At 45.3% G+C, this 23,406-nt stretch overlaps 1 protein-coding gene across 1 annotated transcript; it reads right to left on the reverse strand.

Moving 5' to 3' along the window:
- Window positions 1-10,908: 10,908 nt before the first annotated feature.
- Window positions 10,909-23,372, reverse strand: TNFRSF4 (TNF receptor superfamily member 4). Its single transcript, XM_088671617.1, has 7 exons — window positions 20,228-23,372; window positions 17,215-17,337; window positions 15,775-15,876; window positions 14,708-14,774; window positions 13,524-13,672; window positions 12,265-12,408; window positions 10,909-11,251 (listed from the first exon to the last, which is right to left on the reverse strand). The coding sequence occupies exons 1-7, from the start codon at window positions 20,421-20,423 to the stop codon at window positions 11,178-11,180; spliced, it is 855 nt and encodes a 284-aa protein (XP_088527743.1). The 5' UTR covers window positions 20,424-23,372; the 3' UTR covers window positions 10,909-11,177.
- Between the last annotated feature and the right edge of the window lie 34 nt (window positions 23,373-23,406).

Genomic DNA, 23,406 nt, shown 5'->3' on the forward strand with positions numbered 1-23,406 from the left:
ACTGCACCGCGCCCTCCCTCCAGCTCCCCGTCGCACCCTCCGGCAAGGCCACGTGCGGCGGGGAACCAGAGAGCATGGCGGGAAGCTGGAGGGCACGGTGCGGTGGGCGGGAACAGCGAACTCACACTCTGCTGGGCTGTGCTCCGCCTCCGCCTCTGCCCGCCAGCCCCTCCAGCAGCGCCGCTTTTGCCCACTGCTGCGCGCTCCGTCAGGATCCTGACCATAGTGCACCGGGGGCAGCCCGGCGGGCCAGAGCAAGCGCCCTGGGGCTGCATGCTGTCAGCGGAGCCCCGGCGCCTCCGACTGCAAAAAGCTTTGCGCTGCCTAGGTGAGACTGGAGTCCGCTTCACCTGGGCTCCGTAGCCCTGCCCACGTTCCCACTATGTGGCCCCTCCCCTCCTGTGCCTTGGCCCCGCCCCTTGCCCCTCCTAGTTTTGTTCCTGGGTACGCCCCTGAGTGGCGCCCTCCCTGTGGAACGCCCTCCCACCAGATGTCAAGGAGATAAAGAACTACACAACTTTTAGAAGACATCTGAAGAGCTCCAGGAAACCCTTAGGCAGGGCATGAAGACAACAGCCCTCTCTCACTGTTACTCATAAGAACAGAAGGAGAGCCCTGGAGGATCAAGCCAGTGGCCCATCTACAGCTGCATCCTACTCTCCCAGTGGCCAACCTGACTTCCCAGTGGGAAGCCCACAAGCAGTTCCTGAGCATAACAGCAACTCTCCCCACTTGTGATTCCCAGAAACCGGCATTCAGAAGCAGACTGCCTCCAGCAGTGGAGGGAGAAGATAGCTAGTAGCTGTTGCTGGCCTTCTCCTCCTCGAACTTGTCAAATCCCCTTTTACAGCCATCCAAGTTGGTAGCCATCACTGCTGCTTGTAGGAGCAAGTCCCATATTTTCACCACACACCATTTCATTTCTGATCGCTGTATTGTATTATTTTACGTTGCAAGAGGCATTATCAGAGTTAAAGGGCCCATTCCAGGCAAACAGAAACACTCGAGGAGGGTGGTAATGTCCGAAGGGCACGAGATAGAGCCTTGTGGGGGATACTTTTGATCCATGGGTCTGAAATTATCCCCCCTTGATCTCCTGCGTTCAAATCGTGCTTCGTTGCTCCAAAGCAGAGAATGGTTTCAACATTTTTTTCCAAAATTGAGTTATCATATTCATTTTCTGTGTCTTCCCCGATTCTTGATGCAGAATGTGGATGCCTAAAAATGGGATCCGGATAATCTGTGACATTTTGCTTTTGCTGAATCAGAGAATCAGAAAGCCGCAGGTACGCCAATGCTCTCTTAGCCCCAAGTACCCAGAAGTGAGACATTTGCTAAGGTTGCATTTAACCAACACTTCGCGTCTTCAATGTTCTCAGCTTCGTATCTTTAGGTCTGTACCTGGAAACCAAGTGTCATGACTCTGCACGAGACGGTGGCCACAGAGAGGGCCGCTTCCTGTGCAAAGCAGTGTCATCAGTGTACATGGCATCCGGTCGTGAACATGAAACCCCGGTGATGGACAGCCAATCTCTCAGCACATTTGAGAAGATAATCTCTGACGAGAGCGAGAAAAGATAACTCTAGCATCTGCCAAAATATAGAGAAACTGAGTGGTATCCAAGTAAGCTACACTGAGAGTCAACCCACGGAAATAAGTGGACTGAAGAAGAAGAGTTTGGATTTGATATCCCGCTTTATCACTACCCGAAGGAGTCTCAAAGCGGCTAACGTTCTCCTTTCCCTTCCTCCCCTACAACAAACACTCTGTGAGATGAGTGAGGCTGAGAGACTTCAGAGAAGTGTGACCAGCCCAAGGTCACCTAGCAGCTGCATGTGGAGGAGCGGAGATGTGAACCCGGTTCACCAGATTACAAGTCTACCGCTCTTAACCACTACACCACACTGGCTCCCAGATAGTCATGTCCATTGTTTTCAGTGAGTCCACTCTGGGTAGGACGAACCAGCGGGAGATCTTGAGGTCTCAAATTTCAGCAGTGCCCTGAGCAAAATTAGGCGCCCCTGCTTCTCACCTTCCATTCTCTAGCATAAGTTGTGGCTCCCCCAATGGCGACCCTGAGGCTCCGCACTCAGTGTGACTGAACTGGTTGTTCTCACCTAAATGTGCCTCTGGACTAACATTGGATGCAATTGGAAATGGATGAATCCGTTAATTTCAGATTTTCCAGTTTGTAAGTTATGTTCTCCACATTTTCACATCAGTTTCTGGTTTTATTTTTATTTTTAAAAAAGTTATGAGTATGTGGATACCAGAGTCCCCTATATCCCTGGGTCCAAGTAGGGGTTAGAATTTAATCAAGGCACATGTTAAAATATTAGCCAGGCCAGTTTTCTGATGAGTTAATCACCTGGGAGATGAGCCAATTGGAGAAGAAAGGGAAGGTAATGAGCCATTGGGAAAGTTGACAGAGAGGGGGAGCTCTGAACCAGACAGCAGACTCAGAGTTAGTTAGAAGACAAAGGGAGAGTGTAGAGTCTTAGAGTTGAATTTGGGGTGACAAGACCTAGGGGGAAATGTGGCAGGCTGTTAAATTCAGCAAGCTGGAGAGAGGGTCAGTGCACGATGGCAGGTGTCTGTTTGAATCTAGCCCTGCAGCTATGGGAGAAGCAAGACCCTATTGGGGTGTCAATGTTGTGAACCCCTCCACCGTAGGCTCAGGTTGTAGATATGTGTAAATAAACCATATATCATAAAGACACTCCAGTCTCTGCTGTGCCTTGCTTCCAAAAGGAAACACGGATCCTGAGTAAACGCCTGGAACCCCGGAATCTCGCATCACTCGGAGGTTGGGGTGGGATGCAACAATGCACATGTTTGTATGCCAGTTTCCTAATACAGTGGTGCCTTGCTTAACGAATGCCCTGCTTAACGACATTTCTGCTTAACGAAAGGATTTTTCGAGCGGAGGTTGCCTCGCTAGACGAATTCGTTTTATGAAAAATTCGTCTAGTGAATCGCGGTTTCCCATAGGAATGCATTGAAATTCAATTAATGCGTTCCTATGGGAAAAAATTCAATGCATTCCTATGGGATTCGCTAGACGAATTTTTCGTTATAAGAAAAGACCCGTGGAACGAATTAAATTCGTCTAGCAAGGCACCACTGTATGCATACTTTTGCAGAACAATTTTCCCCCAATACAAATCATTTGGGGATGCTATTTTCCCTAACATTTTATGCACTTTATGCTCACTTTCTATGCATTTTTGTACACATTACTTGGCTGGGGAAGTGTGTTGTGAAATGCGACCGGCTGTCTTGTAAGCACCTTGTGCTACTCCCAGTTGCAGCTGCACAGCTCAGGAACTAAGAAGACAAAAACTTCAAGAAAGAATGGGGGAAATTTATAATTTATTTAGACCACCATTGTAAGCAGATGAAAACATGAGCAGGGTTTTCATCTCACTTGTAATGTAACAAATACTATGGACAATATGGATAGATATAAAATAAAGACTATGAAGACTCCCCCCCATGTATAAGACGCCCCCTATTTGGGGGGACTCAGATTTAAGAAAATGGGGGGAGATTTTGGCATTATTTTTAAGGGGGGAAACCTAGTATTATACATGGAAAAATACAGTAATATGCAGTTGAAAACATTGACAATAGGACCCATGGAGGCAAGGGGGGGGAGTCTTGAGAGTCAGAGAAATCTCTCTGTATGGATATGTATTTGGATTTGTTATAAATTTATATCTGTAAAATCAAATGAAAACAAAAAAAGTGCCTGTGTGGACAAGCCCTAACTTAGGCCCCACAAATCTGTTAGGTCTACTCTTAGTAAGATTTACTTGGAAACAACTCCTTGTCTCTCCGCCTTACCTACCTCAGAGGGCTACTTATGTGAATAAAAATGGGGCATAGCCATCAACTCCCAGACTGAAAAATCCGGGATCAGCAGCGGCACTGGAAGTCGCTTCTACGCATGTCCAGACATGGGTAGAAGTGACTTCCAGTGCTGGCATTGCCCGATTTTTGAAAATCCGGGGGAATTATGGGATATTTCGCCATTCGGGACAACAGCGGGGAAACGGCTTTAAAAACGAGGGTTTCCCGCGAAAAACGGGAGACTTGGCAGGTATGAAATGGGGAGGAAGGAGAACCCTGTCCACCATCTTGAGCTCCTCGGAGGAAGATGCAACCTGTAAATGTAATAACAAACCCTAAAAGTAAATGACCAACACCCACCACGACTGATCCTTCCTTTTAACAGCAATCATACATGGCGGCCATGCAGGGCTCTCCAAACCTCTCTGCATACTCAACGTTGCTGTACCCTCACCCTGTGAGACAGGCCAATGTTGCTATCCCTGAATCACAATATTTAAGGTCTGAGGGGGGGTGGCCCCATTTTATTAGCCACATCTCTTTGCCAGCTTGATCCCACTTATTATTATTATTATTATTATTATTATTATTATTATTATCATCATCATCCCCACAACAACCCTGCGAGGTAGGGTGAGGCAGACAGACTGTATTTGGCCAAGGTCACACCCAGCAAGTTTCGTGGCCGAGTGAAGATTTGAACCCAGACCCAGGTCATCCAGGTTCTAGTCCGACACACTAACCACTACACAACACTGCATTTGGTCTTGCCGGGAAGGGCAGAGAGCAGCGGGTCTTATTGCCAACATGAGACTCTTAATTGACAGGTTGCTTGGAAGACCTTGGGGTAGGAAATCAGCATATGAATATTTTAAATATATAAAGTATCAAGAATCATCTGTTTGGCGAACCTCACTATTACACAGGTTTTGATTGGGGAAGAGCTCCCCCCTCTGCTTCCTATAGGTACTGCAGCCAATTGAACATTTTATCCCCTTTTTCCGCCATAAAGGGGATTAAGTCACCCCTCTGAAAAATTAGTACTGTGGATTACCTAACAAAATACTACATCCACAATACACAAATACAAAACAGAACATACAAAAGAAAATATCTATCTATCTATCTATCTATCTATCTATCTATCTAAAGACAGAAACAAATAAACAACAACAAAAATACAAAATTTCATAAACTTAACCTCTTTTCTAATCATTTTAAGGTAACATCCTCAAGCCACCCATACTGTGATTCACTGCAAATCCTCTTTAGCAATATCTATTGCTTAATCCATTATCATATTTTCTATCTATACTTATTTTTAATTCTAAACCATTATCTATCATTTTATCATATTTTCCTTAATCCTAAAACAAATTCCTAAACTACAGCATTATATGTATTTCAAGATCCATTTCATATCTCTGTAGTAGTTTCAGAGCTGATAAAAGGATCTTATTCTTCCCCAGCTGTGTAATTTAGTTACAGAAGCTGTATAGACTGCAAGGTTTAACTCAACAGGAGACTCCTTAAAACTAATGTGCCTTAAGTTAGTCAAGCGTTTCTTCTGGGTATTACAGGCATTTTGTATGCAACCATGGCCGCGAGGGTGCTTATTGCGACATTTTGGGAAAATGACAAACTCCCTACCAGAGTTGAATGGTTATCCAAATTGACAGAATATGCGGAAATAGCCTCTTTTTCGGAAAGAATCAGAGACAAGTCTAGACAGCAGAATGGGATAATTTCAAAAATTATTTGAAAAAGCAGCTGTAATCTAAGCACGGTAGTTGCCTTGGAATGATTTCTGTAAATAATACATATGATGGAATACGATATCGAAATAGAAAAGATTTTTTTTACAAAATAGCAATGATAAATTAAAGCAAGATGTTTAATATAAAGGAAAATGTGGAAAGGATGGGAAGTCATAGGTTTGTGTAGAAAGCACATAAGTTGAAATTGTATGTATCTTTTGTGATATCTTTATTGGACTGATTGAAATGAAGATGACTGTGTGCTGTATATACAGTGGTACCTTGACTTATGAATGCCTCGACTTCCGAAGGTTTCGACTTACAAACCTGGAAGTATTTTCGCCGCGTGTGTGTTCTGTGCCTGTGCAGAAGCGGCGTGCGCAGTCTGCGCATAGTGCAAAATTGCGCTTTCCGCATGCGCAAAATGGACGCTTCGACTTACGAAGTTTTCGACTTCCGAAGAACACCGCGGAACGGATCGCCTTTGTAAGTCGAGGTACCACTGTATATGGAAAATGAATAATAAAACATTTAAAACTAAAAAAAAGCTAGTCATGCCCATTTGTTTCAATGGGTCTACTCTGAAGAGGACTAACTTTGTATATAATGCAGAATTCCCTCAGAGGTGGGGCTAGCTGCCCACGGGGGTGGGGCAAGCATCCGGGGCGGCGATGTCACTCCCCCTCAGGGATGACATCCAGGGCGGACCGCACCCACCGACCCCCCCTTCCTCCGCCAATTAATTCCCTTGCCTTCCACTGCCTTCAGTGGCTTAAAATGTGGACAAATTCTTTGCCCTGATGGTAAGCTTTGCGAGTTCTGTGCTCCCTTGGAAGCAAGGTGCTGAGCTAGACGGACTTTGAGTAAAATCTTCTGACACTCTTGACGGAACTTAGATAGAGACCTCTGCTTGTCTCGGAAGCCTCATTCTGCAGAGAGCAAAGCTTGTGTTTCTCATCTGAGAAAAAAGAACAGAAAGAGAAATTGTGCTGATACCAGTACCTCTGGAAAGGTAAAGTCCCTCTTCATCACGCCAACAGATAAGATCAACAGTGGCAGGATGAGGGCAGCCGCTTGCTAGCTATTTTAAGAGCCAGGAAGCTGCCAGATTTTTTATTTTTTGCATAGGCAGCCCGAGCTGTTTCTTGTGGAAAATGGGGTAGGAGAAACATCGAAGGATGTCTGTCACCTAGCGAAGCTGGCAGCCAGCAGGTGTCTGTCTGCCAAGAGGAAGCATCTCGGGCTGCCACAAGATGTTGTGTTGGCGACAGAAGGAGAGGGTGGCAAACATGACCATTATTGTCTTGCTTAAGAGCTTCCCAGAGGTCTGTTCACTTTGGGGGAAAGGATGCACATATATCATATATCATATATATATATATATATATATAATTTTTACATCCTTGAAATATCAATGACTTCCCTTCTCTTTCCGTGGTTCATTTTGAATACCATCAATCCCTGCATATTTTACAGAAACTATACCATTCAGGATTCCATCCACCAAAACTTATTTACACTGTTGAATTTATCTTAATGCAGCCAGCGTTTTCAGCTGTACGCTGTTATTTCCCATATATTCCATAAACGTTTCCCAATCTTCTCTAAACGTATGTTCTTCTTGTTCTCTTATCCTATATGTTAAGTCTGCAAGCTGCGTATATTTTGTCAACTCAAGTTACCACTCTTCTTTGGTTGGGATCTCGCTCGTTTTCCATTTTGGGGCTAACAAAACGCGGGCCGCAGTAGTGGATCACCAATTCATTATGGATCATTTCCCAATACGCTTTTAAAAGTCCACCACATATGAAAAAAAAAAAGTTCCCTCGACCTCTTTGCATCTCCAAAGGGGGAAATGATGTTCAGCTAAGGACAAAAAATGGCCTGTTACTTCAGTGGGTCTACTCTGAGTAGAGTTCATTGATATACAACCCCCTAGGACTGGAAAAATAATGATATCCCACGCTTAAGAACGTAAGAATTCAAGCCCTGCTGGATCAGCCCAAAGGCCCATCTAGTCCAGCATCCTGTTCTCACAGTGGCTAACCAGATGCCCCAATGGGAAACTCAAAACAAGCAGGATCCAAGCACGAGAGCCCTCTCCCCTCCTGTGGTTTCCATCAACCGGTATTCAGAAGCATAGCTGCATCTAACTGTGGTGAAAGAGCAGAGCCATCATGGCCAGAAGTCACTGAACAACCTGGCCTTCTGTGAATTTGTCTAATCCTCTTTCAACGCCATTCAAATTGGTGGCCATGCCTGCCTCCTGTGGGAATGAGTTCCATAGTTTAACTAAGAGGTCCTTCTTCCTTTTGTCTTGTCTGGAGTCTTCCAATGTTCAGCTTCATTGGCTGCCACCCAGCTGGACTGAGCATGGTCTGGCCCAAGCAAGGCCATTCTTATATTCCGGATGGATTAATCTGGATTAGAAACTAAAGTGAGGTTAGTTTAATCCACCACACAGACAGAATTTGAATACATTTTTATTTGTTACGGTAGCTGCCTAACATTCAGGTGTTTTAGTTACAGGTATGTGTATGCCATCAAATGCCAACAGTGCCCTTCAGCTCTCTATATTGGACAAACAGGCCAAACCCTACGCCAAAGGATAAATGGACATAAATCTGACATCAGGAACCACAAGACAGAGAAACCAGTAGGAGAACACTTCAATCTCCCAGGACATTCTATACAAGATCTCAAAGCAGCTGTTTTATTACAGAAAAATGTCAGGAACAGACTGGAAAGAGAAGTTGCTGAATTGGAACTCATTACCAAGCTTAAAACCATGGAGCCACCTGGGATGAACAAAAGACATTGGATTCTTATTCTCATTATGCATGATCAAGCTTTCTTTAGCGCCTCAGCCCTTGCTTTTTCCCCGCAGGACCAATTGCAGTCATCAGCAGTCATTAACAGCCATCAACAGGTTTACCACTCCCATCAGCCCATCACCCATTCCCACCCACCCCACCCTCTGTATATACATAAGGGTCTGACTTCTGTTTCAAGTGTATCTGAAGAAGTGTGCATGCACACGAAAGCTCATACCAAAATAAAAACTTAGTTGGTCTTTAAGGTGCTACTGAAGGAATTTTTTTTATTCAGGTGTTTGTCACTCCCATGGTGCAAGAGCTGGCTGTATAGAATATCCACTGAAAAGCAAAACAGAAAATATATCTATTCCGCAGGAAAGGAGGGGAAAAAACCTACCTCCCAGTGAATTGTCAAAATTCAAGATGCATTTCAGGGGGTTGGACTATTCTTGGGGTAACTCTTTAATTCTCTGCTTCTCTGCTAACTCTGACATTTGGGCTGCATTTTAAAAAAAATCAACTTAATCACAGCCAGCCCTGCCAGTATAAGAAAAGAAGAAGAAGAGCGGACAGCCTACCGGAACCTCTAATTCAGGCCCAGGCAAATGCGGCGCTCCAGATGTTTTGGGACTACAACTCCCATCATCCCTGACCACTGGTCCTGTTAGCTAGGGATCATGGGAGTTGTAGTCCCAAAAATCCAGAGGGCCGAGTTTGCCTATGCCTGCTCTAATTAATTAAGTCAAAAACAGCTTGACCGCTTCTCCTCAAATGCACACTCCAAAACTCCACATCCGTTTAACGTGGAATAACTGCCGTGTTTATTACATATAAAGCACCTGAAATAACCAGGTGCTGTGCAAAAATAAAATAATAAAATGCAGACACATATTTTCAGGACCTGTGGTGTTAAGGTAACATACAAACGCCGACTGAAATGGCAGTAAGAAACTTAAAACTTGGATATAAACATGGATCTATGTGCCTACAAACTCATAGCCAATGCTAGTCCTACTCAGAGTAGACCCGTTGAAGTTAATAGAGATGGCAAAGACCACAAGAAGAGCCTTCTGGAACAGGCTGCTGTCCCATCTTGTCCACCATCCTGTTCTCACAGGAGGGAGAACATAGCCATTGTAGCTGGTAACCACCAAAAAAGCCTACTCCTCATTGAATTTTCTCTCTTTTAAAAGCCACCACTGGCTCTTGTGGGAGAGAGTTCCACAGTCTATTATGCTGTATACTGGTACTTCTTTTTGACCGTCTTGAATCTATTCCTGAGTTCTAGACTAACCTGGCTCCCATTGGTTTCAATGGGTCAACTCCGAGTGTAAGCTACTGATGATGGTTTTTGAACTATTATTACTAAAGGGACCGTCGCTTAGTCCAACCTGATACAGGTAACTAAACATCCCTATTTTTCTAATGCCGCCAAGCTCACCTTTCCAATGTGGAAGGAATCCCTTGGGGCTGGTGGAAGGGGTTGTCCTCCAGAAATGAATTTGTTTTAAAATAGGGGAAATACTAGCTCTACCAACGGTAGAACATTAACAATGCACTGTTACCACTTTAATGTAACTTAAGGCACTGCTACCAACACAGATTTATAGGGTTGGGGTGAGGAATCATGTTGCTGGGACTCCAACTCCCATTAGCCCCAGCAAGCATGGCCAATGGTCAGGAACAATGGGAGTTGTAGTCCAGCAATATCAGGCGGGCCCACATGTTCTCGAATATTGCTTTAAGGCAGTGTTTCTCTCTCTCTCTTTTTTAATGGCCACTTGTAGCTTAAATCAGTGTTTCTCAACCTTTTTTGGGCCACGGCACACTTGTTCCGTGAAAAAAATCACGAGGCATACCACCATTAAAAAAGTTAAAAAATTTAACTCTGTGCCGCCCTATATTATAATTATGACTGTAAGAAACACTTGCCAAATATTGCTTTCCGGCGGGTCAGTGTTGAGTATTGGCGGCCGCCAGGCTTGTTTGCATTGAGCTTTGGGAAAGAGGAGGAGAAATATTGCTTTCCGGCGGGTCAGTGCTGAATATTGGCGGCCGCCAGGCACGTGACAATGCAAATCGCCCTTCTCGTCGCCGCACGTCACGGCACACCAGCCAGCGTCTCGCGGCACACTAGTGTGCCGCGGAACAGCGGTTGAGAAACGCTGGCTTAAATAAAAGACCCCACCACACACTTTTCAAACCTGGCTCCCCTAATTCGATCTTTTGAATTTTCAAATGGATTGAAATTTTGTGACTTTTGATTTTTCTCATTTATGAATATTTGCTTTTGTTGCTAGTTACAGGTAGGTAGCCGTGTTGATCTGAGTCAAAACAAAATTAAAAAATTCCTTCAGTAGCACCTTAAAGACCAACTAAGTTTTTATTTTGGTATGAGCTTTCGTGTGCATGCACACTTCTTCAGATACCTGATATCTGAAGAAGTGTGCATGCACACGAAAGCTCATACCAAAATAAAAACTTAGTTGGTCTTTAAGGTGCTACTGAAGGAATTTTTTAATTACTTTTGTTGCTGTTGAAACAAACACACCCAAGATGTTCATATGCCCACCTAGTTGAGAAACATGGCTTTAAAGTATGAATAAAATGAAAAGGGGGTGTTAAGGGGGGGGGGAGAAGGAAGAATGACCAGGGGTCAAATCCAGGGAGAAAGGGAAGGGAATCTTGAAGTCCATGACTTTTGGCTCAGAGGTTAAAGTCCTGAATTTTTTGTCTTCATCCTAGGGAATGTTAGTTTTGCACAAAGGTTGATTTGCTGTCGACTTGCTCCTCCTGGATGGGAATTCGGTAACTGCTTCTTCCGTCTGAAAGATGAGGAGGAGGGAATTGCAAAGGTGAAGAAGACAGGTAAGCATACGCTTCAACATCTGGGTGGTCCAAATTGGGGTGCTTGGGGTATTTTTGGTCCCGAGCTCTCGCAGGAACCAGTTGACCAGTGTCAGACCACGAGACCAAAAACAGAACCCCTTTTGTCCTGCTGCACTGGCACAAGCCAGCTCACTTGTGCCAGAGTGCCCCCCAAAAAAGGGACATTCCAAGATCCAATCAGAAGCCAAGAATGACTTCTGTAATTCTGGGGTGTCCAACTGAAATCAGGGAATGGATAAGGTGTGAGGAAAAAGATGCACAGAAGGCATATCCTGTTTCTAAAACTAGAGATCATCTTAGAACATGGACTTTCTGATCTAGACCAGGTGGTCGTCTATAAATTGTTGGGTTCTGGTTTCCAAAAGCTCCAATTAGTCCAGCAGTTTCTGAAGGAAATCAGATTTGGGAAGCTTCGCCAAAGCCACATCCACTTTAACAGCTGCGATACCACTTTAACTTGTCATGGCTGCCCCCAAAGAATTCTGGGAGTTGTAATTTGGTTAAAGGTGCTGGTTGTTGTTAGGAGACCCGCTCAAAGAGCTGAAATTCCCAGAGTTCCCTGGGAGGTTAGGGGTTGGTGGTTAAACTACTCCTGGAATTGCAGCTCTCCGTATGAGTTTTGAAGGCCAGCTGTATTTCGGCTTGCATATTGTTTCAGAAAGTGCATAGCCAGTGTGGTTAAGAGTGTCAGGCTAGGACCAGGGTTCAAATCCCCCACTCAGCTACAAAACTCATTGGATGTGACCTTGGGCTAGTCACTTCCCCTCAGCTAAGCAAGGCTGTTATTGGGGGGTGGGGTTTAAACAGAAGCAGAAGAGAGAACTATGTATTGCCACCTCCAGCTCCTTGGAGACAAAGGTGGGGTATAAATAAACAAACGAATAAATAAATAAATACGGCTGTTTGATTTTTTTCCCCACAGTGTCGTTCCTTCTCGCTCTGGACATACCTTCCTGAAGCATTCTTGACAGCACCTCATTCCTTGCCTTGACCTCCACCTTTCTCCTCTTGGATTTCCCCCAAATTAGAAAATAGGCCAGCCCTCCCACTGCAAGAAGCAGCACTGCGGTGATGGAGATGATCAATACCAACACTGAAAAACAGAGGAGGTCAAACATTAAAGCTGTCTGGGGGGAGATTTTAAGGGCTCATTGCATCAGCTATTAAGCTAGGAGTTCACTCTCCAAATGCCACCTCAGAGTGGCTCAGAGACGTCCCAAATTTTCCATTAAAAAAGAAAAAAGGTGTGGATGATTCGAAAAGGGGAAATTAAGTTTGGAATCATGACTTAAGCCCTGTTGCGGGGGGTTGGGCTAGATGTCCCTTTGTGCCCCTTCCAACTCTTACGATTCTATGGTTTCAACGAGTGCAAAAGTGCCCCTAAGTACAACCTTATGCTTATCGACTCAGAAGCAAGCCCCATTTAGTTCAATGGGGATTACTTGCTGGTAATCATGGATAGTGAGACACATTAATATGAATGACCCTAAGTTATACCCATTAACTTCAGTGGGTCTGATAACGTCAGGACAGGTGCTCAATGCCACTCATGGCTAACTAAGGTTCAATGGGTCTACTCTGAGTAGGGTAGCATTGGTTATAACCCATAGTCTGGGCCCAACCCTATGTGTTTTGGAATTGCTGCATCTATTAAGACATTTTTGGGCAAATGTATATTTTGCGAAATATGTGTAGATTATCTGCTTTAAACTGGGATTGAGAAAGAACGAAGCACAGGCCAGAGTGAGTCCATGGAAAAATAGAAGCAGGGGGTGCCAACATTTTTTGTCTGGGGGGTACATTCGGACTTTGGAGCAGCTGCTGTGGGCATCACCTCCTCTGGTCACTTCTCCCTTCGCCCAAGAGACAGAAAGAGAGAAAGTGGGCACACACACATCCTTTGGGAAAGTGAGTTGGATTATTGGTGGAGCCAGCAGGGTTAACCTGAGCCTTGAAAAGCACATAAAGCTGAAAAAGGAAGTGGGGAAGAGTGTCACATTTCCAACTTCCTCCTTCAGCTCTGCATCATTTTCAAGGGTGGGGAAAGAGGGCAGTGAGGTGGGGGTAGGGCTCAGAGTCTTTGTGAGCACCAGGAAAAGACCTTAAGGGCACCACTGCACCTACAGGCACCATGTTGGTGACCCCCCCCCCATTGAAAGCCACGGAACAAGAGAAATTAGCAGAGGACAAGGCATTTCTCCCCCTTACTCCGGCTCTCGGGTCCTAATGCTCCGGATACGCCTGGATCCATCACCTTCACATCATGAGTGGACGAAACAGTGCGAGTAAATGTGGGGTCCGTAGTCGACACGACACGCCCCCGTTCTGAACTAGGCTGAGGTGTGACAGACGTCACTCTTGGATCCACAGAGGAAAGTTGCGAGCAAAAAAAAAAAAAGAAAACATTTCAATATTTTTAGAATAATTCAGGTCCCATCTGTATTGGCATTCTGCCGGTTTCAAAGGTGTTCCCATGAACACATGACTCCAAGTCTCCAGTTTAATTTTCTATATTTTGCTTTAATGGAATTGTTCGATTACGTTTTTAAATGTTTATATTTTAATGCCTTCATTGGATTGTCCTGGTACCCAACCTAAGCCTTACTACTTTTAATACCTGAGGATGTGTATGTTTAGGACTACAGCAATTAAAACAATTACAAGTGAAACATGACATTAGTATTAAAACACAAGATTAGAACAGTTTTAAACAACTTAAAATTATAAAAATGACTAACTACAAAATTATTATTATTATTATTATTGATATATGTTTTAATTATGGAGGTTTGCGTATTAAAGTTTGTGCAATGAGCTTTTATACACGTGAAGCCTATTTTGCCATTAACAAGTACAGTGGTACCTCTACTTACGAATTTAATGCGTTCCGAACGCACATTCGTAAGTCGAAAAAAAATTGTAAGTCAAATCCCATAGGAATGCATTGGGATAAAAAAAATTGTAAGTACTGTTGAAGCAACCCTATCTAAAAATTCGTAAGTAGAAAAAAAATCCTATCTAAACCGCATCAAAGATGGCAGACGGAGCTCCATTCGTAAGTAGAAACATTCGTAAGTAGAGGTACCACTGTATATGTTTTGTTTTATAAAATAAAATGGTTGTGACCTTGGGCCAGTCACTGTCTCTCAGCCTAACCTACCTCACCAGGTTGTTGTGAGGGTGAAATGGAGAGAGGAGACTTCCTTGTAAGAAAATGTACATAAATGTAATAAATAAATGTAAATCTGAGTATCTATCTATCATCTATCTATCTATCTATCTATCTATCTATCTATCTATCTATCTATCTATCTAATCTATCTTTCCCAATTCTGCTGACCCTACCAACATCAGCTGCCCTTAAACATTATCTTTTGCTGGACAATACTTACTCTGGCCAAGACTGACATTCCACACCCCCTCTTTTGAGAGACTGCCCACTCGGACAGGGTTTACAGACTGAAATGATAAGAAACAAAACAGTTTTTAAAAAGTGAACTCAGGGCTTACCCACACTTAATTTTGCCCAGCACTTTGCAGACACAGGGCCACACTTTAAAGCTCCAGAGATTTCCCTGCAAAAAAACCCTGCTCCTTAAAGCTGAAACACAACAAACAAGCAATACAGGTATTCCGTGGATTAACATTTCTTCCCATTCAGCTGTAAAGTGCAGGTTTTTGTGGGGAAAACTGCACAAACAAACAAGTGCTTGGCTCATGCCTGCAAAGTGCAGAGGAAAGGCAAGTGTGGATAATCCTGTTAATTATAATAGTTGAATAACGTGACACTGAAATTAGAATGCCTAAATGTATATTGGTGAAAAAGTTTAACGTGGGGATTATCCCCCATTATGAAAGCCAAGAAGAACACTCTGAGCTCTTGCTGAGTTGATAATTACCTAACTGATATTCTTTGGTAGCTAACATGTGAGTGTTGTAACCTTAGATCATGCGATGAAGGTATTGGGTTGCAAATCTCCGTTTTGTGGGGAGTTGCCTTCGTGGCTTTTGTCTCAAGGCTCTGTGAAGTAAGAACATGTGAAAAACCCTCTTTGACTGAGAGAGAGAAAACAGCTCCAGGCTAGAAATGGATGCTGTGGGAAGAGACAGACCTCTGCTTCTAGGTCTGTTGAAATTATTTCATATTTCATAAGATGCTGAGCCTGTGCTGGACAGCACAAGACATTTTTTAATGTACTTTTGATGTTTTAATTATGATACGAAGTTCTGCCAGTAAAACTTTGAATCATATCTTCCAAATGGAGCCACTTCTTATACATCCAAACTGTGCGATATTAATATCTGCAATAAATCCCTAAGAAATAAGGCAATACTGGAGCAGGCTGGATTCGTGCTGGGCAATGTCACTTCCTACTTTGGCTAGGAACTGTGGCTTCCACTAGCAATATATTTGGACCGGCCACCACTGGCCTTGGACTTCAGAAAACTCAGCACTCACTCTGTTCATTGTAATCTCCTCTGGCTGGATAATGGCCTGGGAGGCATGTGCAGACTCTGTTGGAAGTCCTTTTACACGACTCCTTCTCCTGGAGTCCTTTGGCTGCGGAAGAAAAAAAGAAAAAAATGAAGATGGAACGAGATGTGCTGGCTGAAAAGAAGGTGGCTCCCTCCTCCTGCAGGCAATAAACCACTGGCCTGATCTGGTGGAAAGCAGATTTTGGGGGGAAAGATGCCATAGATCAGTGGTAGCAGAAAAGAGGTCCCAGGGATCAGGATTTGGCTGACAGCCTATGCTCAGAACAGACAGAGCGTAAGGCATTTGCAGAGAAGGTCCCATTAGGAGTCTGGAGGGCTGATTCTGAATCTCCATTCCGGCCCCGGAAGATGTAGTGGGAATTATAGTATATGCTGGGATAGATAGCCTACGTGTGATGAGAGGTGCACACGAGTGTGCGAGAGGATATTGTTCGGAGACGTGTCAAGAATGTTTGTGCAGGAAGGACTCGGCCTTAAGCTGGTCTTACAGAAAGTAGGCACAATTTTCTTCCCACCAAATCAGGCGTCCAGCTCTAATAATACAGGCATGCTTTGCCTCTGAGAACCTAACCTAATTTCTACACACGTGTAAAGCTAAGGCCCGGGAATACCTCTATAAAAGCCTAGTTTACAGGCCTTTTTTGGGGGGGGGGAGTTTCCCCTCGTGGTTGTTATTATGTCCAAGTAAAACTGCCTCAAACATCATAATGGTGTGTTTGTTGAAGATATCCACCACTCTTTGAAAGAAAACCCACCAGTCTAAATAATAATGATGCTGTGTTCTACCCCGATCTCCAAGCATGGCGATATTCCAGGGTTCGTGCTTCCTTTTGGAATGAGGCACAGCGGAGACTGTGGTGTCTTTATGATCTATGGTTTATTTGCAAGCTGAACCTGCGATGGAGGGGTTTGCAGCATTAATACCCCAAAAGGGTCTTGTTTCCTCCAAAGCCGCATCCTTGGATTCAAACAGAAATCAAACATTGCTCTCAGACAATTCTCTGACTCTCTCTCCAGTTTGCTGCTTTATTTCAAGGTCATACCACTGCCCCTTTCAACTCTAAATTCTGCCCTTGAGGGAGGGACTTGCCATCTCACAGCAAGCCTCACCAGGAGGCTAGCCTGGCTACTCCAAGAATTAGATGCCTTGATTAAATTCTAATGCTTGCTAGGGGTCTAGCACCAATCTTGCTAGGGGTCTAGCACCTATCTTAGCACCCCAAACTCATACATATCATCATCATCATCTGAAGTTCAGTCCAGCTTGGTGTCTGCCTTACTCTCTCTTTTGGGCAGCAGATCTGTCAATTTCATTTCCTCCCATTCCCAGTCAGGCTCATTTCTCCATGTATTCTGAGGTGTGTGTGTGTGTGTGTGTGTGTGTATGTGAACAGGACCTCACCTTTGGAGCAGATTTTGCAAGGCTTGCACCTCGATTCGGTGTAGTCCTCATTGTAGTAGCCGTGGCCGCATGGCTCACAGATTGAGTCGGTAGATGCCGTGCAACGTCTTGCCAACTCTTCTCCTAAACAGAAGAAAGGGGGGGTGCTGAGAAAGGGGTGAGGGGAGGGGACACACACCGGTGGAACAATCCCCAAACGTTTCAAATGTAGCAGGGTGTTTAGGATTCTTGTATTTTCACCCAAACAGTCTGGAACAGGCATTCCCAAACTTCGGCCCTCCAGATGTTTTGGACTACAATTCCCATCATCCCTGACCACTGGTCCTCTTAGCTAGGGATCATGGGAGTTGTAGGCCAAAACATCTGGAGTTCCGCAGTTTGGGGATGCCTGGTCTAGAACAACGTAGAATCACAAAAAGTGGGCCCAAAAATATACACCTCAAAAGCCAGGGTGAAGAGATGTGTCTTCAGCATTCACTGGAAGCCGTGTGGTAAAGACACCAGGCACACCTCCATGAGGAGGGAGTTCCACAACTTAGGGGCCACCACAGAGAAGGCCCTCTCCTGGGCTGCCACCCACACTGAGCGTCTGAGGACAAACTACCAAGAGGGAAGGAAATGGTCTTTCAGTTATTTGGGGCCTGGGCCATGGAGGGCTTTAAACACCAATGTGAGCAGTGCACCTTGAACTGGGCCCAGAAACAAAATGGTAGCCACTAAAGCTGTTTTGAAACAGGGGTTATCTAAACAGAAAGCTAACCAGAAATCTGGCTGCTGCATTTTGGACCAATAAAAATTTCTCAGTCTTCTTCCATGGCAGCCCCACAAAGAGTGCATTGCAATAAACGAATGAATGACTGAAAGAATGAGTAACAAAATCCCATTCTACTACCCTAGTTACAGGTAGGTAGCCGTGTTGGTCTGACGCAGTCAAAACAAAATAAAAAAATCCTTCCAGTAGCACCTTAGAGACCAACTAAGTTTGTCATAGGTATGAGCTTTTGTGTGCATGCACACTTCTTCAGATACACTGAAACAGAAGTCACCAGACCCTTATGTATAGTCAGAGGGTGGGGAGGGGTATTACTCAGAAGGGTGGTGGGAATGGGTGATTGGCTGATAGGAGTGGTAAACCTGTTGATGACTGTTAACGACTGTTAATGACTGCAATTGGTCTTGCAGGAAAAAGCAAGGGCTGAGGTGCTAAAGAAAGCTTGATCATGTATAATGATCCCATTCTATTCAGGGGTGGCCAACTTCCAAGAGACTGCGATCTACTCACAGAGTTAAAAACTGGCAGTGATCTACACCCTTTTGGGGGGTTCAGGTCAAAGTTGTTAAGGTTTTTTTTAGGAAGGAAAGCCCTGTTTTTTTTTTGGGGGGGGGTTCACGTAAACGTTGTTGAGCTTCTTTAGGGAAGAGGAAAGTGACATTGAGCCTTCTTTTAGGAAGGAAAGCCCTGTCTGGTGGTTCAGGTCATTTTAGGGCTGCAGGGCAAAGATGTTGAGCTTTTTTAGGGGAGCCAAAGTTTTTTAGCTTCTTTGGGGGGAGCCACTGATCTACTGTGATCTACCACAGACGTCCAGTGATCTACTGGTAGATCACGATCTACCTGTTGGACATGCCTGTTATAGGGTCTTCCTTCCCGTTCCCTGCAATCCTGATTATAACTATTTTTGGATTTACCCTGTTTCTCATATTTTAAGGCATCCCCATAAAATAAGCCATAGCAGGATTTTTAAGCATTCAAGGAATATAAGCCATACCCCGAAAATAAGACATAGTGATAGGAGCAGCAGCAATGCCGGCCGCGGCAGGAGGAGGAGGAAAAAATAAGACATCCCTTGAAAATAAGCCATAGTGTGTTTTTTTGAGGAAAAAATAAATATAAGACGTGTCTTATAATATGAGAAACACGGTAAGCACATGCAGGCAAATCAAGGTTGCATAGTTGACGCTCTTGTCTTTTGCATCAAACCTTCTTTCTGCAACCCGCCCCCCTCCGATAAAAGGTTCAGAGGTTTTGCAATGAGGAAACTGACGGGAAAACACATGAAAGGCATGGGATAAAGATCTGCTTGACGTAACATCTAACCACCCCACAAACAACTCGGAAGGAATTGCTCAGTAAAAACCTGGCCTTGTCTAATCCAGTGCTTCCCCAGCTCTCACTGCTCCTTCCCACCCACAGGAAATTGGCTACGGCTCTTGCTGGACCACTCCTTGCTTTCCCTGCTCCTTCTGCACCAATTGCAGTGCAGCGTGCTAGACGCTGTATCGTTTCTCATTATATTTTTGCTGCATCAGATACATCTCTTGATTGTATTGCAACTTGAATTCCAACGGACTTCAGATCGTAATGCAAGAAGAGAAAGGAAATAAGCAATAACAACACAGTTTAAAAAAATCAATGGGGATATTTTACGCGATGGGTGTGTCACCTCCTCCTTCAACCACAAATCCACAGATGCGGTGCAGATCCCCTGAGTGAGGCATGGGTGGCCAGAGGACCAAAGTTTGGGAACCTCTGGTCTAATCTTCCCGCAAACAAATCGGGAGGGGTGCACAATAAACAAGTCTGAAAGCAACCTCCCTCCCTCCCTCCCTCCCTCCCTCCCTCCCTCCCTCCCTCCCTCCCTCCCTCCCTCCCTCCCTCCTCCCTCCCTCCCTCTCTCTCTCTCTCTCACACACACACACTTTGCCATTTAACCTCAACCGGAGAATCCGTGGTCTTCCAGGTGTTGCCTTGAACCAAGCTGGCTGGGGGCTGATGAACGTTGCAGCCCAACATCTGGGGAGCCACAGATTACCCGCCCCTGTCGTGTTTCAGAGTCCCTTTTGCTAACTAACATTCTAGTCCGCATGGCTCCCCCAAATGCCAGATATTCCTGGATGATATTGGACCACACAACCCGTCTTCCCCTTCTGTTGGGCCAAACTGGTTGGGGGTTGAGGCGAGAGAGTTGGGGTCCAACAGCATCCACCTGACACCCTACCTTCAGCGTTAAGTTACCTGCTGGACATTTCCTGCAGCACTTCGAGTTCCCAAGCGGGTATTCATCCTTGTCACACTTTAAGCCCCCGATGGTTTGCATGGGCAAAATGAAGATCGAGAGAAGAGCGAGCCCCAGGCTGTATTTCATGGCCAGCTTCAGCGTGGCTGTGCCGGTTGCTGTCTTCATCGAAGCAGAACAGGAAGAGAAAGGCATGCAGACTCGACTGACAAATTTCAGCCTTGAACCAGAGGGAAGTTCCCAGCAGAAGACCTTTGCTGCTGGGTTTTTCTTTCTAAATGGAGGCCAAAATTCATTTCATCTTTCTGAGTCAGTTCACACTCGTTCCGTTCATACCAGCAAATTGTAGAGATCAGCATTTCTTCCCTCTCTTACCAGCTTAAATTACTGTAGATTGTTTTCAACCAACGGTGCCTGGTGTGCATTGCCACTGGTCGGGAGCCCAACAGTAGGGGGAGCCAGAGCCACAGATATGCAAAAAGGAGATTCTAGGGGTCTTGTAGACCACAAACTTAGCATGAGCCACCAATGTGATGCGGTGGGGGCGGGGAAGCGAACCCAGTTCCCGGCTGCATCAACAGATGTAGAGTGTCCAGACAAAGGGAAATAATAGTATTGCTATGTTCTGCCTTGGTCAGACCCCACCTGGAGTACTGTGTTCAGTTCTGGGCACCACAATTTAAGGAGGATATTGACAAGCTGGAATGCGTGCAGAGGAGGGCAACCAAGACGACCAAGGGTCTGTGAACAGTATGAGGAACAGTCAAGAAAGTTGGGCATGCTTAGCCTGGAAAAGAGGAGATATGACAGCCATCTTCAACTATCTAAATATGGAGCAAGGTTGTTTTCTGCAGTTCAAACCAAGGGATTCAAACGATAAGAAATGGGATTCCAACTAAACATTAAGAATAACTACCTGGGAAGGTGGCGAACACTCCTTCATTGGAGGTTTCTAAATAAGGGTCATATTGTCCATCTGTCAAGGGTTATTTCACTGAGATTCCTGCATTGCAGAGAGCAGATTAGAAAACCCTGTGACCCTATGATTTTATGACAGATGTCCCTATTCCATACCTCTGAATGTCAACTGCTATGCAGTACTAGCAGAAAGGGGTCATATGCCCTACAGGCCCTGAGTGTGGTCTTTGCAGGACCACCGGGCTGGGCCCCCTTGGAAGCAGGGCTCTAAGCTAGGTGGACTTTTAGTAAGATCTTCTGGCGCCCTTGACCGAACTTGGATAGAAGTCCCTGCTTGTCTCGGAAGCCTCATTTAACCTTAAAGCTTGCAGTCCTCATCGGAGGAAAAGGACAGGAAGAGGAATTATGCTGATACCAGCACCTCTAGAAAGGTAAAGTCCCAATGATTCTGCGGCAGGCAGAGGAAACTCATTCTAGTTTCCTCCTCCTCCTTGCTGATTTGTACAAATGCAACACTGAGACTATGGGGGCAGAGGAGGCTGATGAGCAGAGACTGGGCTGGATGCAAGAAGGCAGACAAGGTGGACGCTGCCTGTGAATCGGTTTGCCCTCATGGACCAGCTGCCACTGTTACTCAGAGCAGACCCACTGGGATCAGTCACGCCCATTCATCTCAATGGGTCTACTCTGAGTACAACAAATGTTGAAGGCAGCCCAGATGCTCAAATGCCAGCCTGGGGAACCTTGGCCTCATTGCCTTTCCCTTCCAATTCATATGCTTCAGTTTCAACAGGTCTCCAGGATTTCAGGCCTACCAGGGATTGAACCTGGGTGCACTCACAAGCAGGTGCTCTGCCTGCATGCAACAGTTCTTCCCCTGCAACTAAAAGAAGAAGCCTGGTCTTCATGGTTCTGAATGAAGGGCTCCTTTAAATAGGAAAACAAGAGGCTCCTTACCCCAATTCAGACCATTGGTCTATCTAGCTCAGTACTGTGGACACAGACAGGCAGCAGCTCTCCAGGATTTCAGGCAGGTCCCTCCAAACCCTACCTGGTAGTGCTGGGGACTGAGCCTGGGACCCTCTGAAGATGCTGTCCCCATTCACAGGACAATGATTGGGAGCACTACCCAAACGACTGCCCAGTGTGTGTTCCTGAGAGGGGACAGCGCCATCTTTTTTTAATGCTCCCTCTGGGCATTCAAAAGACTCAACCTTACCTCCCTGACCCCCTTCCTCTGCATTTTCATTTTCTAAAAGCTCATCGGGGTTCACCAACGTAGTGCTTGCTGGGTCACCTCGCTTTCTGCTGGAGATAAAACTTGATAGAAGTATCCCATGGTAGCCGGTTGTGGTGCATGTGAGAGAGACATCCACCAGTTTCTCCAGTTTGTAAGTGAACCCACGAACCCCGAGACACCTGGGCAACTGGTTTAAAACCACTACCATACAGAGCAAGGCTGCTGTATGCAGATGGCCAGGAGACAATTGCAAAGCAGTGAGTCATAGCAATGACACAAGATGCTGCCTGCTAGATAAAGACCCTCTTGCCCAGCACTATCTACTGCTCTGACTGGCAGCAGCTCACTGGGGTCTCAGGCAGAAAACGGCCACCCCCATCTCTTCCCACCTGAACAATAGCGAGTGCAGACTCTGCATGCACTCTGCCATTCAAGTGTGCTTTTCTTTCCCATGTGCCCAAAGGAGCACCCCTTCAAGCCTTTATGCAAGCTGTTAAAATTGGGAATGAAAATCTGCAGCCCTCCATAGGTTGCTGGACTCCAATTCATGTCAACACCAACCATTGACCATGCTGGCCATGGCTGATGCGATTTGGAAGTGTAAACAGCAGCCCCTGTTTTAATCAGTCTTAACAGAAGCCAGAGCAGCTACTCATGCAGAGAAACAGCAGGGAGACTCCTTTCTGAATGGCTCTTCCCCCTTCCCAGGAGCCTTTAGTCCCATGATGGAAAGCCTGTGCCCCTCCAAATTATTATAATATTTATGATATGCCCTTCCCCAGCAGGTCCCAGAATGGGTTACAATAATTTAAAATTGAGAATTAAAAACTGGTAAAACGTATTAGGCTCCATGAAGCATTTCAATCCCAGCTGGTTCTAATAAGAGCTGTGATTTTTTAAGAACTGATGCCTGGGCTTGCATTTCTCCTTATTTGCCATGTCACGTCAAACATTGCAGGACTACAACTCCCAACATCCCTGGACCATTGGTGACGCTGGCTGCAGCTGATGGGGGTCCAG

Source organism: Zootoca vivipara, chromosome 6 (assembly GCF_965207765.1).
Source record: "Zootoca vivipara chromosome 6, rZooViv2.hap1.1, whole genome shotgun sequence".
Taxonomy (NCBI): Eukaryota; Metazoa; Chordata; class Lepidosauria; order Squamata; family Lacertidae; genus Zootoca; species Zootoca vivipara.